The 26,109-nt window shown below is 45.0% G+C and overlaps 1 protein-coding gene across 1 annotated transcript in view; it reads left to right on the forward strand.

The window, feature by feature from the left end:
- The window catches only part of MTMR7 (myotubularin related protein 7), a 106,979-nt gene that overhangs the window by 63,082 nt on the left and 17,788 nt on the right, over window positions 1-26,109 (forward strand). Inside the window, exons 6-7 of the mRNA XM_045779301.2 lie at window positions 1,441-1,575; window positions 10,675-10,807. Of these exons, the coding sequence (XP_045635257.2) occupies window positions 1,441-1,575; window positions 10,675-10,807 (268 nt within the window). The remainder of the gene's footprint in view (window positions 1-1,440; window positions 1,576-10,674; window positions 10,808-26,109) is intronic.

The following is a 26,109-nucleotide window of genomic DNA, read 5'->3' on the forward strand; positions in this document are numbered from 1 at the left end:
TTTAGATTTATTTATTTATTTGAGAGAGGGGGGAGAGAGTGTATGAGCGAGTGGGGGAGGGGCAGAGGAAGAGAATCCCATGCAGACCCCTTGCTGAGCACAGAGCCTGACATGGGGCTTGATCCCACAACCCTGAGACCATGACCTGAGCTGAAGCCAAGAGTCAGATGCTCAACCGACTGGGCCACCCAGGCACCCCAGAGTTCTAGACTGACCTCAGTGACTGCCCTCGCTGTTACAGAATGCTACTGGAACTCTCTGGCAGTGGCCCAGTTACACGTCTAGCTGTTCTGCGGTTCTTGGACTTGCCAGGGGTTCCTCAGCTGACGGATGGTATAGTTAGTGACAAACATCCCCACCTTCTTTAGTGAGGAGGACCGAGGCTTCCTTTTTTCCCAGGGAAACCCAAACCCTAGCTAAGTTGTCCTGGGTTGAACTTAGGGACAGTTAAGTGGTGCTTGGACTCAGAGCTGGGCTGGCCCTTTGTGGATGGAGTCCTGAAGGCAGGCACCCTCAGCAGGCTCTGCCATGACCATTTTCAGGGAGTTCGCCCTCCTTCGCCCGCCCACCTGCCTGGAGAGAGGGCTCTCCCCCCCCCCCCATCCTCCCGCTCCCTCCATCCTCTCACCGAGTGAACTCACAGGCTCAGTGTAGATTCTTGGAAAGAGTCATTGCTTTAAGTGTTAAAATAAAATCTAGGTCCCTAAAAAGTACTTTGCCACAAAAGTGTAAGTTTTACAGCTGCGAGGATGTATCCATACTTCCCCACTCAGAGCCCAGGGAAAGGTTTACGCTGCTGTTATGCGTTGTCTGACAATGCAGTACACTCTGTCAGAACTGCAGACTAGGGCAATGGCAGAAGAGAACGCAGACCGATTCCAGAGGAACCCACTGCTCCTAACTCACTGGGGGCAGCCTGGGGGTGTGCCTGCCGTCCTGGGTGGCCTTTCATCACGGCGGACACTTCCCCATTTAGGATTAGAATTGGCTTTTAGTATTTGTGATGTTTCCAGATTAGCTGGTAAAAACTGATGGAAAGCATTGCACAATAATTTATTATTATTATTTTTTACTACTCTTGCTATTAACGTATCCTGTAAATTTTAGGATAGTTATTTACTTTATATTTCCACCTTTAGCAGGAAAATGAAATAATACCAGTCAAGGGAAAAGTAGTCTATTTAAATAGCTTTATATTTCATAATTTAGATCCTATCTAAACATCCATATTCACCCCTAATTTCTTAGGCAGAGAAACTTTGCACTGCTTGCCCTTATAGTGGTTTCTCTGGCCTGAATTAAAAAGAAACCAAGCTCGAGGTTTGGAAGGCATGCAGATGCTTCCACAAGCTGGCTCAGGGTGTCCGTGAACCAGGGGCTTGTTGCTGGGGACGCGGTCTCGAGGTGTCTGTGGGAACTGACGCTTGCCGTGTCCTGCAGGCGTCCATCTGCCGGAGCAGCCAGCCCCTGTCCGGCTTCAGTGCCCGGTGCCTCGAGGACGAGCAGATGCTCCAGGCCATCAGGAAAGCCAATCCGGGAAGCGACTTCATTTACGTCGTGGACACTCGGCCTAAAGTAAGTGTCGCCGTTCCCGTGCATGTCCTTGCAGGCCTGAAGCATGAACTTGGAGACGAGGCAAAGGTAAATGGACTGTCGTCCCCACTCCGGGTGCCTCATCGGCAGTGGGGCTGTTCCCCTTTGTATAGTCAGGATGGGGCCGCCCTGCTCGGTGGAGTGTTTCTCCGCGCGTGAGTGTGTTTGCATCTGTGAGTTTCCATGGGTGTTGTACGCCCCTCATCACATCTGGTCCTTTCCAGAGCTCCCCCACTCCTAGCATCGTGCTGGGTGCACAGTGCACACAACCAATAAGGGTGGTTTAATTTTGGAGCTTTCTCTCCTAAATACACCAAATGATTTTTTAGTTTGTTTCTAAAATGGCCTTTTCTGCTCTGACAGTAAGAAATTACCGCGGAGCTCCCACAGTTCCATTTTTGTGAGGTGTTCAGCTATACTAGTTCAAATGCAACTTGCAGCGATCTGTGACTTGGGAAGATTTACAATATATAATGTCAAAAACATAATCGTAAAATAATATGCATACCATTGTGTTTATGTCAAATAAAACTACAGGCATATAAAAATTTCTATTAAAATAAAAGAATATCTGGAAGGATTAATGCCAACCTGTTAAAATTCCGTGGAAAAGGGAGGATTTAGAGAGGTAGAGAACTTTCTGCATGTCTCTTGTTTGAAAATATTTTAATTATGCATGTATTCATATACTGATTTTATAATTTAATAAGACAGACAACAGGAAATAATGGATCTAGTTGTCAAGGGCTAAGCCAAGTCAGTCTTGCAGAGTTGCTCCCATACAGATTTCCATTTTTTTCAATGACCGTTAGTGTTAGGTCCAATTTAATTTCCTGTTTCATTGCTTAGACCCACTTCTTTGTAAACCGGTCAACAAAATGAATCCTCAGTGGGGTGTGCCAGTGAGTACCTGGAAACCAGGTCACCTACAGGTGCATGGAATGTATCAGACAAAATGCGATAACAAAGCAAAATGGCCTTCCTCAACATATTTGGCGTTACAGTTTCCTGCCAATAACGAAAACGTACCTGGACCTCTGCCTGAAGAAAGAGAGAAGTACATGAGCCCATCTCTCCAGATGGGTATGGAAAAGTGCCCAAGATCTACTAGTAAGCCCCAAGAGTGAGACACAGAAAATATGGATAATTTCATCCCACTTACGTAATAATAATTATAAAAATTATGTATTATTCTATGCATTGAAAGAATCTGGGGGTGTGTATGCCAAGCCGTTAACAGTGGTTTTTCCTGTGGGGTAAGAGGAGGATTTTACAAAATTGTTTACTTTATAATAATTATAGTTTGAAAATTTTTAAACATGAAAAGTTTAAAAGAGCATGAGGATCTTAAATGTTAAACATAGTTATCATATAGCCAACAATCTTACTCCTCTAATTTGAGAGAAATGAAAACATGTGTCCACCAAAAACTTATCTGTGACTATTTCTTCATAGTTAATAATAGCTTAAAAGTAGAAACAACCACATGTCCATCAACTGAGAATGAATTAATAAGATGTGGTGGATCCATTCAATGGCATCTTATTTGGCTATAAAAAGGAGTGCAGTCCTGATATGTGCTACAACGTGGATGAGCCTTGAAAATGTTACATTTAGTGAAAGAAGTCAGTCACAGAGGCCCATGCATTCCTTTTATGTGATTTTATGTGTATGATTCCTTTGATGTGAAACGTCCAGAAGAGAGATCCATAGAGACAGAAGGTAGGCTGGTGGTTTGTTGCCTTGGGCTAAGAGGATTGGAGGAAGTGGGGGTGACAGCTAATGGGTATAGGGTTTCATTTTGGGGTGATTAAAATGTTCTAGAAATAGATTGTGGTGATGGTTACACATCTCTGTAAATATACCACACAGCACTGAACCGTGCAGATGAATTGTATGGCCTGTGAGTTATATGCCAAAGAAGCAATTTTTGAAAGAAGCATAAGGACGCAATTTCTTGTGCACACGTTAGAACAGGAAGCAGGAAGTATGGCCAACAGCCCCAATCGCTTAAAAGTATATACTGATGTGAAGAATAGGTACCTATAGACAGTCTATACTCGTGGGCCTTATGAGAGTTGAGAATTGGATATTATCCATTATGTAGACATTCCGCCCCTGGCAGTTTTCAATGCTTCTCTGAGCCTCATTTCATTAAATACTGTGATTCGTGACTTGGTTCCCTTAATCTGATGTTTTCCTAGTGTAAGATCAGCGGTCTAGTCATGCCCTCGACCTCCCACAGTCCTGTGCTCCTGACGGAAGTGCAGTTGTGGGATACATGGGGGCGGGGGGGGGGGGCGGCGGCAAAGGAGTCCCTCTCAGATAAGATCAGCAAATCAGTCCCGGAGATCAATGATAAAACCCGTGTTCCAGCTAGGTCCCATTCTAGCAGATGATACGTAGAAGATTCTCTTCCTTTTAGGTAATCTGAAAGCAACACACACTGGTAAGAATTTCAAATGGAGAACAAAACAAAAACAAAACAGAGCTGCTCTGCTGGCAGATTTTCACTTGAAAGATACCAGAAGCCCTCTGACTTTACTGTTCTCTTTGGATGTGTGCTTTTCCCTCTGGCTGATTGCACGGTCACCCCTCTCTTCTGACCTTGACTGTTCGTACCTCTCGTGTAAGTAAAGTGCAGCTGTTTGGAATTTCCTCGTGACCAGAGGTGGATTCAAGCACGCCTGCACCTTGGGCACATGTACGGAGCCCGAGGTAAGCACAGGAAGGGCAGGGGCTTTCCTGAATGGGGGTGCCCTTCTCCTGTCCTGTGTTCCCAGGTTTAACTAAAGCCAGACGGATTCACCTACTGATCCCAGTGTGTACTGTGCCGTGTAAACCTTCCGGAAAATGTGGCCACTGTTGAGCCAGGCGTATTCCGGATTTAAAATGGATTATTCCAGAGGATTTGATTTGAAGGGTATATTTAGCACTAGGCGTGTTTACTTGAGGCGATAAGAAGTTTGATGCCAATCCGTGAAAGAAAACCGGTGTCTCATCGACGTGCCCTGTTCTCGTATTTGCTCACGCATCCACACACTTCACCTGGGGTTTAAACTCTCTGCTTAGACCTTTGTTCTTTTCAAGAACAAGTCTGTTGATTTTCAGTTCCCCAGTGTTAGGCTTCCTTGGCAGGAGATGGAGCCTATGCTTGCTCTAGGTGGTGGGAGCGGGACATGGGGCCCTGCCTCAGGTTTGCTCTCGGGTTTAATTAAAAAGAGAAGGGATTAGGAGGTCTCTGGATCATTCCTGTCCTGGGAGCAAGGCTCGCCCCGTATGCTGCCTGTGGAAAGGAAAGCCTTCTGAATTGCTTGTTGACCTTTGAACACTGGGAGGCAGAGACCGTGAGGTCCTCAGCATGAATATCTGCTCAGAGCAGCCATGCCCTTGAGGCCATTCATTACTGCTGGGATTTGCTGCCTTAAGAAGGTAGGAAACAGTATCAGTGCAGTAGATGTTGAATGGTAAAATGAGAGGAACTAATTTTCTCTCAGCCTTGTCTATGACTTGTTACTTAAGTCTGGGACTTTGCCGAGCTTGTAAAAATGTTCGTTTAACTCTTACAATAATCCTGAAAATGAGATGTTTTCTTTTTATGGCTAGGGCTTAGATTTCGAGAGGTTAAATAATTTGCCCAGGGTCGCACAGTTCAGGGCAGAGCCCACGTGCCAGTCCAGGCTCACCTGTGGCCAAAACCTGTGCTCCTTCCTCTCGACCATGATGCTGTTCACAGAAGTCTCCAGGGGAGCCTTGTGTCCACATTAGCCTCAGGACGGTTGGCACCTCCGAGCACACACCTAGTGAAGCTGGAGACACAGAGCTGAAGAACCAACCAGAAGCTCATCCAGAGTCAGGCCAGGGCCAGAGGAGCCAGGAGGGCTCTGAGCTGGGCGCTGCTGCCAGCACCTCGGGAGGGAGCCCTGAGCAGTGCTGAGAAGGGGGGAGGTGAGACAGCCACCTGCCTCTGCTAATGGTCAGCCTTTTGTCCTTGCTCCTTCTCCAAAGATAGCTTTATGGTTAAGGTTTCTAATTGCACACTGTAAGCAGATTTTTAGTTGCATTACAGGATGTTGGATGTTTTGGTGTTTCTCTGGGATCAGTAATTAGGTGGTTTCTACTCACCAAATCCTGTGGGGGGGGGGCCAGAATCTGAGAGAATCCGTTGTAAAGACTGGGGTGCCTGAAAGAGGAGAATCTAGGACCTCCTCTTAGTGGGATGTGTCCCATCCTTGCTGATGGCCACCGTGGCTGTGAGCAGGGGGAAAGGGAATTGGAGAACAGCGGCGTTCAGGGGCAGTGGAGCAGTCTGCACTCCTGCTTGGTAGTGCAAGGATGGCGGGATTTCCTGTGGGTCAAGTGCACACTGAGGAAGGAAGGGCACAGGAGCCATCTCTGTAGTGTCTCTCCAGAGGGCTCGTCCCCTGGCGGTCCCCAGCTGCATGTGACTGTGGGGTGTTTGCTGGGGAGCGAAGTTGAGGGGATTGTGAAGAGGCTGAAGCCAGGGGGATCTCCCACATCAGTGACCTGTGTACCTCGTATCTACAAGAGCCCACGTGCATGCCCTAGGAGATGCAGCATTTGGACCCTTTCACCGAGAGGGCAGGGATGGCCAGTAAGTGTGACCCAAAAAGCAGTGACGTCAGTGGAGAGAGAACTGCAGTCCTGCCAGCCTTATAAAGAGATGTTTACCACTTACCCTCCTCTGTACCCCCCCATACCCCCCTAAAGCAGTACCTAGAAGAAAGAGGAACAGGAAGGGGATTGGAGAGCCAGCCCCTCACCTGTCCTCATAGCCTGTGATGAAGGAAAGAGATAATTTTTATCTATTTGGGATTGGAGTTTTAAATGGAGTTGGATGGTGACTTTCCTCTCTGAGTGTAATCCCAAAGCCATCCATTCTGCCTAAGATGTCCTTCGGGGTAGGAAAGGAGGATTTCACTGGCAGAGTTGTACACAGTAATTGCAAGAAAGCAAAGCCTTCTCATATTTTCATATTTATGTCACAAGTTCAGGCTCTTCGCTAGTTACAGTTGGAGGGAGGGAAAGGAGCATCATGGGATGCTCGCCTCTAGGCTGTGGCCCAGTCCTCCTCCTGCCAAGATAACATTTGTTCTCATTTCCCAACCCTGTCAGATCGGCTCCTGTCATTATTCAGGTACAGAATGTACTCTGCTGAAATTTGAGACTGCAAGGCTAGGATAGTTGTCATCTTCGGAGTGACCAGGCGGACCATTAAGTTGATATCAAGATTATCGTTGGCTGAGTTCTCATGATTTTGGTGTGTCTGACTGACTGACTGATGGAGGGTGAGAGGAAGAATCTGATTCTGTTTCTTCACGTTCTTGGCCTGTTCACCTCTCCACTTCACTCTGATAGTCAGTCCTTTGTTTGGCCGGTCAGCGTGTCCGTAGATCTTCACTGAGTCCTGCTGTGTGCCAGTTGGTGGGATATGGCCACAAACCAGCCCTGTAAGCTCCCCTGGGAGCCTCTGTTCCCCGCCCCAGTCCAGGGGATCTTCTCTGCCATCAACACCCCAGTCCAGGGGACCTTCTCTACATCTTACAAGTTTCAAGTAAACCCGCTCAGAATCCTTCAGTTGCTCTCCACCACCACGGGTAAAGTCTAACCTTCTGAATCGGGCCTCTCCGCAGAGGACTCTAAATAATGTTTAGCCTCCTCTCTCGTTCCTGCTACCATCCATGAACCATTTACTCCACTGGCACTCGTCGGCTCACTGATACCCAGCTGCCCCTTGATTCTGTGTCCCACCTCTTCTGGAACGCCCTCCCCTTTGTCTCCATTTCTCCAATGACTGGAGTCCATCTCAAGGCTTTTTGCTTTCATGAGACATGACCCCCAATCCCCTAGGCCACATGGAGCTGTTTTCAGTTCGAACTCCTGCCACTATCCCAGCCTCTGCCGGTCACTCAGCTCCTGCCCAGTCCTGGTGGGTCAAGTCCGTTATTAGCTGGTGCCGTGTGCCTTCCCTGCCACACTTAAAAGCTTATGGTGGTAGGAACAGCTTCTTAGTCACATTTTTATTCTGTTCAGCATCTGACACACAGTAGGTGTTCATTAAGAGTTTGTGGAGAGGGCGCCTGGGCTCAGTGGATTAAGCATCTGCCTTCAGCTCCGGTCATGGTCTCTGGGTCCTGAGATCGAGCCCCGTGTTGGGATCCCCGCTGTGTGGGGAGTCTGCTTCTCCCTCTACCCCTTCTCCCATTTGTGCTTTCTCTCTCTCTGTCAAATTAAAAAAAAAAAAAAGTTTGCGGAGAAATGAGTGGGTTCTTTTTATTTCACTGATGAGCTCTTCTGCCCCCAAAGATGCTGAGATTATCAGATAGCGGAGTGATCTTGGGTGAGAAAACAGGGCATTTTTTTTCCACCTTTACTTCTTATGTGTCTTTTGTGTTCCTTACACATAAATCGAAGCTAGAATACAGTTACCTCCAATGTTTTATTCCTTTGAGAATTTTTTGGAGCTGAGATGCATAGCTTTTCCTTCGGTCGTGAGATGGAGTTCTCAGCCAAAGGCACGGGGGACAAATGAGACTTACTCTAATACTGTTTGGTTTATCCACGGCTATTTGGAAACTTATAAAAGAGGTCCAGGATGGCTTCTTGAATTGTTATGAATCATAAAACCGTACTTCCTGCTCTAGGGTTCAGCGTTTGCTACACTATCCTGATAGGTCTCCTGTGAAATCTGTGGAAACCTCAACGAAGTACACTTTGGATGATAGATTAAATATTGCCATCTTCTGTTCGTTATGAGAAGTACCATTGACTTTCAAGAAGCCAACTGTGTTGCTCCTTTGCTTTGAAAGAGTAGGAACAAATTATCCCAGGTCACAGGCACTCAACTACGTAAAAATGTGAACACAGAGTTCTAATTATACATTCAAATGATAATACTAATGGTATTTGGGGTTTTATTTATTACACTATTTAAAAAGAGTATCTCTGCAGAATGTGGTGAGTAGGCTTGACTTGAATTATTCAAGATACAGAAGAAATATAAGGCTCATGTAGCATCAGGACTCTTGCAAGTATCCTATTAATTGTTTTATTTTATAAAGCTCATTGTAAAGGCTAGGACAGCAGCTTTGGAGAATAATCATACAAAGACTGATATTTTATAATAGTACATTTCAAAAGAATCATGACTATAATTTTAGAAAAAAAATTCCCCTTAAAATATTAAAAAATTTTAAAGCATTAACATGAGTTGTCTTCAAAATAATATCATATATATATATATATATATATATATATATATATATATATATATGATAATTTTTTTTTCTCTCTCTTGAGGAAGGCCAAACCCTTTATTCTCATAGCATGCCCAGGAGAAAGGTGACAATCGCTGTAAACAGTGTCTTGGGCTGATGGGCCCCAGCTGATGTCACAGGTGCTAAGTCATGAGCTGGACTGATATGGAGAAGGGAGGGGTCTGCCAGCCCGAGCTCTGAGTGGCACCGGCTTGCCCTCTGCTGTTTCATTTTTCACTCCTAATACGTGTTATGTCTATTGTTTAAATGACAAACCTAATATATCTTGGTACCAAAGAATACAAGAGCGTCTAAAGTAGTATTGCGAGTGTCCCCTGGCCCTTGTCACCTCTGTATCTGCTCTAGCTGCTGCCAGGTTGGTATCGTTGTTCATACATTTTAATCTGCTTAATCAAACATGTATAAACAGAAATACATATCTGTCATTCAGTTACTCTTTTTACTTAACATGTCATAGGCCAATTCCAAATCAGTCTGTGTATATCTCTGTCTCTGTGTCTATCTGTCTCTCTCAAATCCATCTTTTTGTCTCTGTAGAAGCTCAGGGTGTCAATATACCATAATTTATCTACTCGTTGCCCTACTGAGATAGTCATAGGATGTCAGGTTTTTGCTATTATAAAGTTTTAATAAACAGTCTTGGACATCTGTCTTTATGTGCTGGTAGTTTGAATTGTGTAAAGATCTGGACCAAAGAATGTTTATGTTTTTAACTTAGCTTAATTTTTTAAACTTAGCTTTTTGAAAAATATTTGTTAATTTGTAAAATGGATATATCTTTTCTGGCGGTGAGTTCTTGGTGTCAATTCTCTGCCTAGGAGGACCCTCCTGCCTTTCGTGGACAGAAGAGGAACATGGTCAGTGACTAGTGTTTCCTGGGATGTGATCACCCACTTAGCCCAACAGCAAGGATAGAGTTTTAGCAGGAATCAGCCATTCCAGAAATGCATGTATTTCCCAGCCAAGGCAGGACTTGGCCCCTTCCTGGTTTCAGTTACACAGGACAAGGGCAGAAGTCCATTATCTTTAATGCACTTTGCATTGGGAAACCCCCACCATATACAAAATTGTGATAATGAAAATGGTCCAAAAGCCCTCTTGGCAGGTCTCTAGATTGAAATAAAGTGCCTGGAGCACATGGCTCTGGAGATAGTTCTGCATGCGCTCGCCATTTTAGTCAGTGATGTCTGCTCAAGGTTTAATTGGAGGATTCTTGTAGGCAGATTAAAATCACACTGCCATTCCTATAGGACAATGTGTTTATTGGCAACATAATACTGGAAGATACAATTTAACTTACAGACCTTTGTATCGCTAGCAGTATCTGCTGATATTCTTCTGCCACCCTACAGGTTATAACGTTTGGTTAATGTACACAACTAATGAATCATTGAACACAACAACAAAAACTAATGATGTACCATATGCGGGCTAACTGAACATAATAATAAAAAGAAAAAAAAAGTCAGGGCAACTTGGCTCTATCACAGAATTCCATATTCAACTTGGCATCTCTGACGGAACCGTGAAAGGCATCTCCAGAAGGGTTTATCTGTAGAATGCTTTCCAGCTAAGAAAGTGTTCTGCACATCAACACATGTATAAATATAAGCTCAGCATGAGTGCCGGCAATCACGTAGCTCAGTAGAATGTTCCAGTGATTTCAAACATGCTCTGTTTCCGCACACCATTTTGAATGCTGTCACAGCTGTTGGTGAGTTGTTTTGGTTGGTTTATGCCCTGAATATCACTGGTGACTACTCTGGTTTGCTCACCACCGCAGCTCAATGCAATGGCAAATCGTGCGGCAGGGAAAGGCTACGAGAACGAAGACAACTACTCCAATATCAAGTTTCAGTTTATCGGGATAGAGAACATCCATGTCATGAGGAGCAGCCTGCAAAAAATGCTGGAAGGTAAGCCATTTCCTTCTGCACAGCATCAAAACATACCGTGAAATGTTGTAATGTCAAGGGCAATAAGATAGTCTTGTTTTTAATTGTTTTTATGATGATACTGTTTATATAGGTGGGATACGTCAAGAGGAGAATATCGTATTGCAGGGACTACTTAAACATTTAAGCTTTCTCTGATTTTTTTTGTAAGTGTCATGGGGAAATGGTTTTTTACCTGGTTAGCAAAGTCAGGCACTGTCCAGTGCTTCGTATCTAAGATAAAAGTGCACAGGAGTATTTTTTCTTTCTCCCTCATGATATTAGTTTGACCCACATTCAAAGCCATTTAGATAAAGCAGTCCTACATATAAAGCAGTAGCCAACTGTGTTCATGTGTGGAGATGAGGTGTATAAAATGATTTCGAGCGGCCGAGTGGCCCTTAGAAGGGAGGGTGTTGAAGGACCTGATGCTCACTTCTCAACGGCGGCAACCACTGCAGTGCGCCTGCGCAGTCATCGCTTGCGCACGCGGCGAACCCCGCCCCACCGCCCCCAGCACCTTTCACCGCAGGACACGGACACACAGGCTTATGGGGGAGGAGATTACAAAGATGGATTATGTAATGTACAACAGCCATTCTTGTGGCCAAACCAGCCATAAGCTGATGAGCAGAAATTCTGCATTTCAAGCAAAACCGGCCTCACTTATTGCTTAAGCTCCGTGTGATTGTAAAGGTGCGCAAGGAGGAATCTCTTGCCACAGCCCACGACTTCTGGCTCTAGTGGGAACCGCAGAGAAAGGGGGACGCAAAACCCTTTGCTTTGTACGATGGGGTCCTGGAGAGGCTGTGAACGCTGTGCTTGCACTCGGAGTGAAGGCCCTGGAAAGGTGGAGCTGAGCGCGAGGACAGTGGGCTGTGTGAATAGGAAATGCAGGGTGGAATGAAGGAGGACAAAGAAAGTGCTGAATTCCTTTTTTCTAGGGGTACGTACACATTTGCTCTCAGTTAGTATGCAGTTCTCTGCTTCACGGGAAGGACAGGAGTAGTGAGGACCTGCGGATGGGGCTGGAGGACCTTGAGTGGCACATTCCTGATTTCCATTCTCATCCTGATTCCCTGGCTCAGCTCCCTCGCTGTGAAACTTGCAACCCAGTGGTCACCTTCACTGGGCTATGTTACCTGCCGTAAAATGAGAGGCTTGGACTAATCATTTCTCCGGGTCCTTCCAGCTGTGTCGGGTCTGTGACTCTACAATTTGATGCCCCTGGTTGCAAATATCTGAACCTTGGGCATTTGAATGGTTAGAAGAAATCTCATCCTGCACCTGAAAAAAATCACGGCCCCAGAGAATCTCCATCTTATTTTCACTTGAAATCTGCCATGTCTCAGGCCACTGTAACGATACCTTGGGCATGACTGATTGAGCATTTTTTTTTTTTTAAGATTTTATTTGAGAGAGAGACAAAGCTCAAGCAGGGGGAGGGGCAGAGGGAGAGGGACAAATAGACTCCCTGCTGAGCAGGATGCCCTCCTGCATCCAGACCTCAGGACCCTGGGATCATGACCTGAGCGGAAGGCAGACACTTAGACTGAGCCACCCAGGCGCCCCTGATTCTGGAGATAATCATGGGCAGTGTGGCCGTCCCTGCTATAAGCTGTGCTTTTTAGGTGTCAAAAAATCGGACTAGCTTTGTACTGTTATTAAAAGAGTAGTCTAACATTAGTCTGAAGGGTGGGCATCACTGTCCGAATCATTAGGAAACATTTAGGTTGATATGCTTCATATTTGTCATTTAGTAATTTCATAAGCTGACTTGTGAGAACATACATTTTCTTCAGTGCAGAAAGTGGCTCTTAAGAGTTCTTACAACTTCTCCCTCTGACTTCGGTTTTGGAATTAGCATTTATTTGGTCTCTTATTAGGAGCCATTCCCCCTGCCCTTCTACCTGTGGTCTGACTCTCTTCTTCTAAAGGACAGCAAACTGACCGAGTCCTGAAGGGCAGTCTCTGTTACATGAGGGATGACAGCAACTGGACGTCACTTTTCAGCCCTCTGTCAGTGCAGTAAGCAAGGGCAACCTTCCGGATGCCCTTCAGGGAACTTGACCAATGTTTGACTATCTGTTTTTACCAAGTAAATCATAAACCGCTTTGTGGAGGCTCAGCTGATGAAGTGATGCAATCAGACCCACCTTCTCGGGCTTTTCCTGCTTCCAACAGCTGTCCTTGGCATCAAAGAGATCGGAAGGCTTGTGCTGCTGGTCACTTGGTAGGAAGAGGGACAGTGCATTTTTATTCATGGTTATTATTGTCTTCGATTTTTTTTTTTTACCACTGTTAAGATAATCAGAATAGATTTTGAATAACAGAAAAGAAAAATTGTTTGCATTCTGGCACTGTCTGTGAGCAAGAGCTGCAGGATATTTCATCAGAAACTGAAATTTAGGACCAAGTTCACATCCAGTATAGGTCCTTTTATAGAGCCCTCTTCATTGTAACTTCGATTTAGAAGTCCTAAAGCAAGTGTTCGTACCTCCCAGTGGGGTAGTGTGATGCCTTCCAGTTATTTAGCAATGTTGTAATTGGTTGTTTTCCACAGTGCTTTCCCTTTTGATCATATAATGTTTTTCCCTCAAATAATAAAAGGATGCCCTATATTTTCTTTTTATTATTGGAAAAGTCAATAAGAAAGCCCCCATTTCTCTGCCATGTGGACCTCTCCATACATGCTATTCACAACGTGGCAGGTTATTTTTTCAAAGCATAACTCTCCAGTTCTAGAATCTAGTATAATACATTAAATAAATAAATAAATAAATAAATAAATAAAATAAATAAATAAATAAATAAATAAATAAATTTCTTTCCTTAAGTAGGCTCCACACCTGGTGTGGAGCCCAACACAGGGCTTGAACTCATGACCCTGAGATCAAGACCTGAGCTGGTATCAAGAATAGGACACTTAACTGACTGAGCCACCCAGGCATCCTACAAATTTAAAATATTTTTATATTACATATTTAATTTAAAAGTTTTTAAAAAACACACAATTCCCAGGATCTCCTAACAAAGCAAGACTTGAGCCTAGTACCTTCTGTCATGTTAGAGCACTCCTCATTGATTTGTGGGTATGGCATTGGACAGGCTCACAGATAACCACCCCACATAGTAATGGTGTTATAACATCTACAGGGTGATTACTATGTACCGGACACTGTTTTAATTTTCTCAGGTGCATTTATTCAAGTAGTCCTCATAGCAGTCTTGTTAGAACTATTCTTTTTTTTTAAATTCAGTTAGCCAACATATAGTAATACATCATTAGCTTTTGATGTAGCGTTCAGCGATTCATTAGTTGCATATAACACCCAGCACTCATCAGACCACATGCCCTCCTTAATACCCATCACCCAGTTACCCCATCCCGCACCCAACTCCCCTCCACAACCCTCAGTTTTTTTTCCCGGAGTCAAGAGTCTTTCATGGTTTGTCTCCCTCTCTGATTTCTTCCCCTTCAGTTTTCCCTCCCTTCCCCTATGGTCCTCCATGCTATTCCTTATATTCCACGTATGAGTGAAACCATATGATAATTGTCTTTCTTTGAATTACTTATTTCACTTAGCATAATACCCTCCAGTTCCATCTATGTCAATGCAAATGGTGGGTATTCATCCTTTCTGATGGCTGAGTAATATCCCATTGTATATATGTACCACATCTTCTTTATTCATCTGTTGAAGGACATCTCGGCTCCTTCTACAGCTTGGCATTGTGGACATTGCTGCTATGAACATTGGGGTGCATATGGCCCTTCTTTTCACTACATCTATATCTTTGGGGTTAATACCCAGTAGTGCAATTGCTGGATCATACGGTAGCTCTATTTTTAACTTCTTGAGGAACCTCCATACTGTTTTCCAGAGTATCCTCATTTTACAGATGAGGAAATTAGGTGCAGAGGCTAAGGAACTCATGCAAGCTCACAACAGTAGATGATAGAACCAAGATTTTCAGTATGGATCCAGATGTCACACTTCTAACCACTTGGCTTTATGGCCTCTCTAGGTAGCCGGTTGGGTAGAAAGTGCCCTAGCCTAACAATCTGAAGATCTGGTTTTAGGTTCTTGCTTTATAGTCTCTGAATAAACTTGAACAGACCTCATTTCCTGTGTTTGTAAAACAACATTACAAATGTATCGTCTCTAACTTATAGATGTATTGAAAAGATTCCTTGCAAACTATGAAGTGCTTTCTTTCCAATGTAAGGTGCATTATGCTTTCTCTTAGGAAGCAATACTGCACTTAGAAGTAAGCACTGAATAGAATGGGTAAGTTAGTGGGCTATAGATTAGTTCAGTCAGCCAGACATATATCTGGTAGGTCCTAGGCCTTTTTATGGGTAATTTTTCTCCATTTCTTGATATTCAAGAGACATGGAGTAAGACAGCACAATTTCAGAGGCATGGAAGTGCTTGCCTTGTGATACGGTCAATGTCCACTCAGCAAAAGTCCATCAAAAATAATTTAATAAACCACCCGTCAGGTCTTGTGGACGTTTTCTCAGCAAATTTTTTCACAGAGATACAAACCTCAGCCTGATGGCTGGTCATATGGGAATAGGTCCAGAGCACAGGAAGAAAGGCTAGTGTCCATTCAGCAATTTGGGCAACACTACAGTGAAGAGCTGTTTGAAAGGGGCTAGAGTCAATGCAATTGAAAAGACTGAAATCTTTTTAGGGTCCCCCAAAGTGTAACCACATTTGTCATACCCCCTGGAATGGTGGCATTGACAGTGGAGAAAGTTTTGTGGCAAAATCAGGTGGCCCCAGAGATCATATCTGATCTGCACTTCTGTGTGAAGGTTCTAAGGCTGATTATTCAGAACCTTCATTGGGGGGCGCCTGGGTGGCTCAGTCGTTAAGCATCTGCCTTCGGCTCAGTTCATGATCCCAGTGTTCTGGGATCGAGCCCTGCATTGGGCTCCCTGCTCCGCTGGGAGCTTGCTTCTTCCTCTTCCACTCCTCCTGCTTGTGTTCCCTCTCTCGCTGGCTGTCTCTCTCTCTGTCAAATAAATAAATAAAATCTTAAAAAAAAAAAAAAGAACCTTCGTTGGGTGTAGAAAGGACAGTTGAAAGCAGAGAATTTTGAGTATGTCATGGGAGGCGGTAGGTATGATGGTTACCTCTGGTCTCCCTGCCAAGTTGCCTTGGGCACACCAAGGTCTAGAAAGGAGCAGTCCCTAACACACCCAGCTCTGAGGGTTCCATGAAACACTTCTCTCTGCTCAGAGTTAAGGTTGCGGCTCTCAGTTCAAATGTCCCTTTTGTTGGAGACTTTCTTGCTCACCTCATGTCTTTATGAGGTGATGGCTAACTCAACCTGGAAACAATGGAGCACTTCAACTCTTTATAGATACGCAGATTTAAGTTTTTCATTTTAAAGTATTTCCTATTACATTGCCTACAAGTTGACGAAACTCTACCAGATAGGAGCTAATAAAAGGCTATAAAAGTTCATCTTTTTTCTGTTCTCCGTGTTTGGACTTTTTACCACTACTGATTTCCTCAATTACTAACCCGTTAGATGAGACAGCCAGCAAGACCTGGTTAAAAATCTGGTTATTGTCCTTCAGAATTTAGCAGTAAGGCATGGTTTTCTACACAGAAAACCTAATTTCTCATTTAAGTGGAACTAGATAGCTTCACATATGAGGTTTTTCGAAGAGCATTCTGCATGACCAACAGACCTGTCCTGTCAGGCTTTACTAGTTATCAATTCATGGTCACCTGGAGGAGAGAAATGGCTCAAGAGCATGTACCTTGCTCTCTGTGGGGTTGTAAGAGGCTGTAGAATGTGGCCGATAGAGTGCGGCGTGGGATCAGCTGATCCGGACAAGCATATCCTAAGCACGAAGGCGTGGAGGAAAAGGGCATGCCCTGGGAGGGGGGGGTAAGTGCTGTGGACGGGACTCCAGCTCAATTATTTACTGACTGTGTAACCATGGATGAGGAGATAGTAAACTTCTTTAAGCCACCTTTCCAGTCGGCACATTGGGAGTGACTGATCCCCGATATGGTAGAGAACAGATGCAGAGCAGCAGGCACGATCCCTGCTTAGAGTAAGTGCGGAGTCAGCCGGGGCCACCAGAGTTCTCTCAGACGTTCATCTGCGTGTCAGATGGTTACGGAGAGTTTTCTACACGCTGGGCATCGGGTAGAAAAATGCTTCTTCATTCGTTAATACAAAATGAAGTACTGATTTTGATGTAGGGCAGAAATCGTGGGCAGGAAGAAAGATGATGCTTGCTTATTACTGAGGGTGATCCCTGGGTAAGGCGGATGGTCCAGTGTTTGAACTGGATGTCAGAGTCAAGGACTTCATCTCTAGGTGACGTTGTCAAGGAGAGGACAAGCAAAGTGATTTAATGAGAGAGTAGTGGCTATTTTCATCCTACGTAAGCTGTCCCTTGACATTCACGGAGACAATTCCAAGATTAATTTCACCCTTAGAATGATGGTTTTATATTTTGTCAATCATCACGGCTAGTTTTCGGATAGCTAGGGCATTTCCAAACGATTGCTTGTTGAAGACAGTGCCTCCCATACAACTAAAGATAGACACGACACATAGACACAGTGACCAGGCGAGCTGCTTTTCCGTAAGACTGGAGTTGGGATTTGGCAGTTCAGTATTTCCTTGTCCGCGACAACAGTAAGGTTTGAGATTTGGCGGGAATTTTGGTCCTGGCAGCTTTCTCAGCAGATGTGTCGAGCCCCCACCGGCTCCCTCCCCTGCCGCCTCTGCTGCTTATCTCACCGCTTCAATTATTTGCTGCCACCATGTTCATCTTCCTTGATTCCAGGGCCTTCTCTCCAGTGCCTGCCGCTAATACTTTATAGCCACCCCGACTTCCGAGCCTCTCAGCATTTTCTCCCGGTCTAGACTTCTCTCTTTCCGTTTGCTTTCAGTTTCCTATTCAGACTTTAGGCCTTACCTTCAGTTAACTTCCTGTTCATCCTGGCTCAGTTTGCATAGTGACTCCATTATTCTCTATTTGTAGTAGAAAACATATGGTAATCGGAGTCAAGGAACTAGATTCCTATCACAGTGTCCTTACTGGGCCGCTTGTGTCTGAAAAATCAGACCTACTGTAGATGGGAGGTTGTGTCAGTTCATTGGGAGAAAACCCCCAAGCCCCAAGCTTATATACATAGATGTAATTTAAACGGGCACATATATATTTTTATTTACTTGCCACAAATGGCGTTTTTAGACACAAATTCATATGCAAAGCTAGTACATGGCGAGGGCATTCTTTTGTGAACCTGCTGCTTGATTTCCTTTAGGACAATGGCAATTCGTATTCCTGGAACGCGTGTGTGTACATGGATTGATACACGCATTCATGTTTATTAGTAGCTGGACACACACGCACATGCTTATGCATATGTGTGCTTGTGTCACTGTTTTCTGTGCTATTACGCAAGCAGTGCTAACACAGGTATGAAGAACTTAGGCTTGATTGTACCTTACCAATTTTGTATGATCATCAAATTCTTTGCAATAAAACAAGGCTGGACAAACATGGATTTCATGGCATGATTGGATAGCAGTTCCAGAAAATAGCACCTCATGGACGAGGCTGGAATTGTTTTAAAGAATCGTCACTACTCTTGTTGGTGTCCTACGGAGAAGCTAATATGCAAAGCTCTCTAGTTACCGTAGGGTTCTCTAGAAAGAGGGCCCACATTGCTTGGCCTGGGGAGGGAGGGGCATACCACTAGCATTAATAAGTTGAATACGGTTCATGCAGAGCTCGGAAGTTCGTTCCGTGTCACCATGGTGGGCTCTAAGTAGGAGGCAGACCATAAAGCAGGCTTAACCAAACACCTCCATGTCACAGGCCATCATAAAGCCTCTTTGAATTGCTTCACCTCCTACGATGTTCACTGAAGGGAGATTATGATCCTTTTACCAGTTCTTTGAAGATCATTTCACTGGGGTTGGCGTTTTGACTCCAAAATGGGAAATGGACAAACCAAACATCAGCAGAACTCAGGTGGCTGTCAGGCTGGTAATTAAGGGAGGGCCGTGAACTCTTCAACTTCAGTTCTTAGGAGACGAGAAAGAGTGATGCCCCGGGGCTCAAACGGAGACTGTCTTTGCATCCTCCCTGATCCTACCCAGCGACCCGTACCTGAAGAAGTGAGATTGGTGTTAGGAACTCTCGAAAGAAGATCATGTAAGGCTTATTTTCTTCCAAGTAAATACCCTATATCCTCCTGGCCTATAAGTATCTATCATTTCTTTTTTTAGTGTTATCTCTATATATTTATGGGATATGGTTACCCTTTTACGTAAAACAAATATTGTTAGACCTGGGCATTAAACTCCCACGAAGTACGATTCTCTGTGGCATATGCCTCTGATGTCAGCTGAAATGAACTTCGTTCAGCAAAATGGTTTGTAAATATTGGTTTGGGTTTGGCAACAAGAGTGAACAAATCAGTATTTCTGCCTTATCCTGAGTTTATCCAAACAAAGCCACCAGTTTTATATTTAAAAATGCAGGCACTGATTGTTTGAGTCTCAAGTGGTCCCCCATCTGTCCGTGTGTATTAATCATCTGCAGGGCTGTTTGCTTCTACCCGGCCACTGAGCATTTGGTGGGAGAACACCCTCGAAGCGGTTACCTTGCTTGAAAACCTGGTGAGGTTATTTTACTGAACGTACACAGCTTAAGTGTTCCTGAAAACACAAGTGTTCAACAAGGAGCGGTTCTCAGTGTGGGAAGAAAGGAGCTGGCCTGGCAGGAGATACAGCAGCTCGTCTCCTTGCTGAGTGAGCTAATTGAAGAGGGAAGCACTGGAACATTCTCTCTGGCAGTACATTTTGGGGCCTTGTTTCTGTGACCTGTCTGTTCCTTTCTTGCTTTTGGCACAGACCATCTCCAGGTTAGCTGGAAAGCCTGGTGTCTTTATTTTTAAACTTGCTGTCATTTCCATACCTTGCAGGAAGAGAAGGTGAAAAGGATCATTTGTTCTTGGGCTGAGCTTCAGGGTTCGGGTGCCAACATATCCCTCAGGCTCCCTGGACCTTTTGAAATAAACAGGAATGCCAACTAGCCCTAAGCCCTATAATAACAACCAGAAAGTTTGGCCTATTTAGTTAAAAAAAAACAGAACTGTTTGCAAGGTAATGTTTTCTGTGGAAGATTTAAAGGCATCAGTGGAGTCCTGAGACCCTACGTGGTGGAATGTGTGTATTTTAGGATTAAGTTGAACACTTTGGGTCATGGCCTGGGGTTAAACAAAAAGACCAAACAGCAGGCGCCCAGGGAGTGGCGAGAGGTCCCTGGGAGTGCCGGAATTTCAGGCGCTTCCCACCGGGCTGTGTACACCGGCAGAGGCGAGCCTGCCCCCTGCAGGAACCGAGTGCTACTGCTGGGCAGTGTCACTGGGGAGGGAAGGCAGGGCTTGCCCAGTTGTAACTGGAGGCTGTCCTGCCTTTGCATCAGGTTCCACAGTCTGTCTTCAAACTGGGTACACACACCTGTGCTCGCGGGAAGACTTAGGAGGTGCACCCCAGCTAGCCGGCTCCACGGCATCGACTTCGACGTACCCTCCTTCCTAAGGCTGCCTGCTGTGCCTTGGAAGGCCCCTTGGCCCAGGCGGGAAGCCATCCCTCCCTTGCCATTTCCCCCTCCTAAATGCCCTTTTGCCAGCTTTACAAAAGACAAACACACGCTTTATCGCATCCTCAGTCTTACTATGATGTGTTATTCCAGGGCGCATGAGAGAGTGCCTAATTTGAAACATTACTGCAGGGGTACATGTGCAGAGATGTTCGAAGACTGCTGATCAGGTTAATCTTCCTGGAACAGTCTAAACCGCTGCGCTCCCAGGGAAGTGTAACGGAAGTCACATGTGTGGACGACATTTGTAATTTTACATTTTCTAGGGGCTGCATCAAAAAAATGAAAGGAAATGGGTGAATTTTCATAATACATTTATTTAACTCGATATATCCCAAATACTATCATTTCAACATGTAGTCATTACAAAAACTATTAGATATTTTTTATTCTTTTTTTCATACTAAGTCTTTGACATTTGGGAACCACTTAGCACTCACAGCATTATCTCTGTTCACACTCGCTCCATTTCAGACATTCAGCAGTCACATGTGGTTAGCGGCTACTATGCTGGACGGCACAGTTTTGAGTGATACAGTGTGTAAGCTTTAAGCTGATAGCAGGTGGGAGGCAAGGAGCATTTAGAGTGGTTCATGTTTGAATTACAAAAAAATCATATAACTGAGATCGATAGACATTGCTTAAGAGCACGGACTTTGGAGCCAGACTGAATCCCAGCCTCACTGCTTATCAGCTGGTGACCTTGGACAAGTTATTTAACCTCTCTTTGCATTGGTTTCCACTTTTATAAAATAAGGATAATAATAGTACCTTCTTTGTATGATTGCTATGAGGATTAAAAAAACTATTGTGTAGAAAGCGCTTGGAGGGGCATCCTGGTGGCTCAGTCGGTTAAGCATCTGCCTTCAGCTCAGGTCATGATCCCGGGGTCCTGGGCTGGAGGCCCACATTTGGCTCCCTGCTCAGCAGGGTGTCTGCTTCTCCCTCTGCCTGCCGCTCCCCCTGCTTGGGCTCTCTCTCTGCCAAATAAATAAACAATATATATGTTTCTTAAAAAAAAAAAGAAAGAAAGAAAGAAAGCACCTGGAGGAATGGCTGGCACCTGCAAGTACTATTTAAGTTTTGCTATTATTATTTCTAGTAGTAGTACCATTTCTAGTTAAACCCACCAGGGTAGCCATGATGTGGTGGCAGAAACTCTAGGCTTCTTTGTCAGAAGACTTGGGCTCTCCTGCCATTGGTCAGTTTGTGTTCTCATCTTTCTAAGCCTCAGCTTTGAAGTCGGTGTGAATGAGTCTGTGTCTCCTACCTGTCAGGACGCCACGCTGCGTGAATATATAACAAAGCAGAGCTCATAGCTACCATTTCTGCATCTTCTATCTCCCAGCGTAATGTCTATGTATTACCTCATTTCACCCTTCAATGAACGCTTTGAGGAAGGGGTCGCATCCGCATGGCACACTTGAGGAAATCAAGGCTTGGTAACAAGCCCCAGGTTGCATGGTTGGGGGCACAGAGCTGGAATCTGGATGCTAGAAGATACGGACTCTGAAGCCCATGGCCTTGAGCAGTACCACGTGCTGCTACCCCTGCACACATCATGACTGTTACTAAGATGTACAGGTTAGTTCACATAAAGCTAAAATCTAAGTGAAACATGGAGGCCTTCCCATTTCCCCAAGATGTCAGATTAAATACGAAACACCCTCTGGTAAGAACACCTAGAAATGCCAGATAAATGTAGCAAACATTTCCTTAAATGAATAACTGAACGTGTAAGCAAGGCGAGGAATAAGCCATCAGGTCATGGAGACCACGGGGAGACACCACCGCACGTCCACTAAGGAGGCGGGAGTCAAAAAGCCAAGTGATAGCAAGTGTTGGTGCAGACGCGGGGACGTCAGCACACTCGCGCACTGCTCGGGGGCTGGGACCTGGTGCGGCTCCTGGGAAGACCGCGCCTCTGGCAGCTTCTCAAGTGGTTAAACCGTGTGACCCAGCGAGGCCACTCCTAGGTATGTCCCCACGAGAAATGAAACATGCTTCCACATAAAACTTGCACATGAGTGTTCATAGCAGCATTATTCGTCAGAGACCAGAAGTAGAAAGAAGCCAAACGCCCATCAGGTGGTGAATGGATAGAAAATGGGGCGTGTGCATCCCACACGCTGCAACTTGTATGAACCTTGGGAACATCATATTAGGCGGAGGGAGCCACTCACAATGAACCACATGTTGTATGATTCAGTTTATATGAAGTATCTGGCATAGACAGATCTATAGAGAAAGAAAGAAGATTAGTGGTTGCCTAGGGCCAGTGGGAGGGAAAATGGGGGTGAGTGCCAGTGGGTTTCTTTTAGGGGTGATGAAATTCTGAAATTGAATATGGTGATGGATACACAACCGTGAATATACTAAAAACCATCATATACTTTGAATGAATCGTACTGTAAGTAAATTCTACCACAAAACTTAGAAAAGGCGCCAGAAGGGAAGGGTTGGGGGAGGGGAAAAGAGAGGAGGGCATTGCCTTTAGGGAAGGCTGAGGGCTTCAGATATTGTTTAAATTTAGCTTTTATTTTTCAAAAAATGTTGCCATTGTAGAGGGCTTTTTAAAAAATCAAATAGTTCTACGTTTTTAACAAAAACAAGAGCGAAACCTCAGTCCTCTTCCCCAGCTATGCCCACTTCCATTCCTGCTCCTCAGGTAACCGCTTCTCCGGTAACCTTAGGCCTTGGCCTCCATGTTTCTAGCGTCACCAGAGTTCACTGCTGTTGCTTGATTTTTCCACTTTGTGTAGGGTCTGCCGGTGTCCCTCTGTGGAGAAGGAATGATGGCTTTCGTACACTCTCTACCCTTCACATCCCTCATCTGCCTCAGGGAGTTAAATCACAATATCGATTTGCTCCTTATTCAGTATGTACATTATTATTTGTAAGTATGCTTTTCAGCTGAGGCTTTTTATAGAAGTCCTCTGGTTGTATTTCCTTTCTGGAACAACTTCCCTGACATTGGGAAAGTAGGGAGTCCGCACTGCTCTTCAGAGGTAAACGCGGCTGCTTCCCTTGGCCTCCCAGGTTTCCTGCAGTTGTCTGGGCTGAATGTTAACCTGGCCCCGGAGAGGGCAACGTGGGACTCCCGGCTGGGAATCAGCTAAGACGACCGGCCAGCCCCACTGCAGTGGTTAACAGGATTTTTCCCCCCAAGCTGCTAGAAGTGTAAACTCAAACACCTCAGGAAAGTGATCCATGTTACGTTTTGTTGGAGCCTTCCATTGTCCTCCAATTCAGCCACATTAAACTTCACTTCAGATTACTGTTCTCCTAGATCGGGTTCTTGGGGTGTTGATCCTGCATCTTCTTTTCTCTGTCTCTTTGCTCTTACTTGAGAACACCGTGCCTTGGTGTGTTGTCGTTTTTTATTCTCTGCAGTGAAGTTTTTCTGTGGGATTCCACACAATTCTAGAAGTGTCGCTCCTGAGCAGTTTTTGGCTTGCTTCTGCCGGGTAGTCCAAGACTCCAAAAATTACCAAAATGGTAATTTCTCAAGTAGGGGATCCTGCACATAAGGAAAAGATACTTGTGGATCCCAAACACGTATGAGACTAGACCTAGGGTTTCAACATCCTCAGGATAAATTTTTAAATTTTTTTTTTATTTTCTCAGGATAAATTTTTATTTTCCTCACGTGGAGTCCAGGCATTCTGGTCATCACCCTGAGGCCACAAGTGGATTTTTTTTTTTTTTAATGGCTCCGTTTGATACAGGGAATCTCTGTTCCATCTCCTGCCTCACACAGGCCCAAAGTTTGATCGTGCCTGTTCCAGTTATACTTGGTGTACTGGTGTGTGTATTCACCCACTTCCCCCTGCCCCCTGCTAAAATGATAAGGGAAGTGGTAAAAAAAAAAAAAAAAAAAACCCACAAGAGACAGAAGGAGAATGGGAGAGGAGGTGGCAACAACAAAAATTTCAATGCTAGAAAATGGATGGATGAGTAATAACAAGTTAATTGACTAGACAAATGCTGAAATTTCTGGTGGGAATGTGAGAAACACAGAAGCAAGTCAGTCCCACAGACCCTCAGGAAGCTCCAGAATGAAGCATCAGTTTCCTCTGAATCAGGAGGACTGGTTGAATGTTTGTCCTTGGATACCCGGCCTCCTCCCTCACCTGTGCTGCCCAGTGAAGGCTCTTCCCTCGCCTTCAGAAGGGAAGATGAGTGATGAACTCTCTGGAAAGGCTGACAAGAGAGACTCTGGACTCATAGACAGCAGGCATAGCTGGAAGAGGGGGCAGGAAATACCAGGCCAAAAAAGGAGGCGTTAAGTAAAGGAGCATGGAAGCAGACTACCTGTGCTTCGCCTCCCAGCTTTGCTCTGAGCACACTGACATCCAGTCTTACTGAGTCACTCAGGTGTTTGAAAGGCCCTCCCTGGGGCCTGCAGCCATTCCGCGAGAAAGGACTTGCTGATCCTGGAGTTTGGGGGTTCAGACCAGGCACATCTCACACAGCAAAGCCCCACAGTTAAGAGACTTGCTCGTGCACCCCACACTTCCAGACACCTTTCAGTGTCCATGCTTACCTATTAATGGACAGAGATCACCGCACACTCGGGGAAAGCCCACCGTGGAAGATGGAGATAACACGCACGCACATACACACGCAAGCAAGGAAGGGAGCATAATGAATCTAGAAAAAACCGATTCATCCAGAGAGTAGAAGAAATAAAAACTACTGGCATTCATCACCTTAGAGAAATAACAATGGCCAAACTGAAAGCTTTGGCGCTACCAGGCGTTGGCCAGGATGTGGGAGAAAGGACTTCTCCCACCCTGCTGCCGAGGACGCAGACTGGGCCAGCTCCTGTGGAGGGCACTTGGGCGATTCGTGGTTAGGAGTCTCTGACCCAGCCCATTTCACTTATGGAAATGCGTGGACAGGGAGATTTTCCACAGGAGACTGTAGACAGATGTCTTTTGAGGCACGGTTTGTAAACATTGGAAAAGAAGAACCAACTACGAACAACAGTAGATGAATGACTAATCATATACATTCATAGAGTGGAATATTATATGCTTGTCAAGTGAGTGAAATCTACTTACATAATAGGGATGTCTCAAAAATAAAACGAAGGATAAAACAAGTTGAAAAGGCTGTAAGTGTGAATGAGGATAATTAATAGTCATGAGGGCTAACATAAAACCACATATAAAATAACTCTCTGATGGGCCATTATCCCTTTACAGCCAAGGAAACTGAGGCACAAGTAAAGTGTCCACGATTACACAGCTAGGACGTCGTGAAGGGGCGTACACCTGCCCGGCAACGTTCACAGACTGCAGGTGGGAGAGCAGGATAACACAGGCACATGGAACTCTATTTGTAATGTTTTTTCTTTGACGGATCTGAAATAATGGTGGCCGGTCTGAGTGTCCGTTACATTATTTTAAAACCTTTTATATGTTCCAATGTTTCACAAGTTAGTACATTTTCACGACTAAGGAGACCCTAAGCTTGCGAACAGCCGCTGCTGAGTGCTGGGGGCCGCGGGGCTGACCCGCAGAGCCGTCCATTCTATGCGTCAGTCTGCGTATTTTCCCGAGCTTCAGCAAAGCGCCTTCCCCGTACTGTTCCGCGTGTGCTTTATCACGGCTCCTGGCTG

Source organism: Ursus americanus, chromosome 27 (genome assembly GCF_024610735.1).
Source record: "Ursus americanus isolate L20-20 chromosome 27, mUrsAme1.1.p, whole genome shotgun sequence".
Classification (NCBI taxonomy): Eukaryota; Metazoa; Chordata; class Mammalia; order Carnivora; family Ursidae; genus Ursus; species Ursus americanus.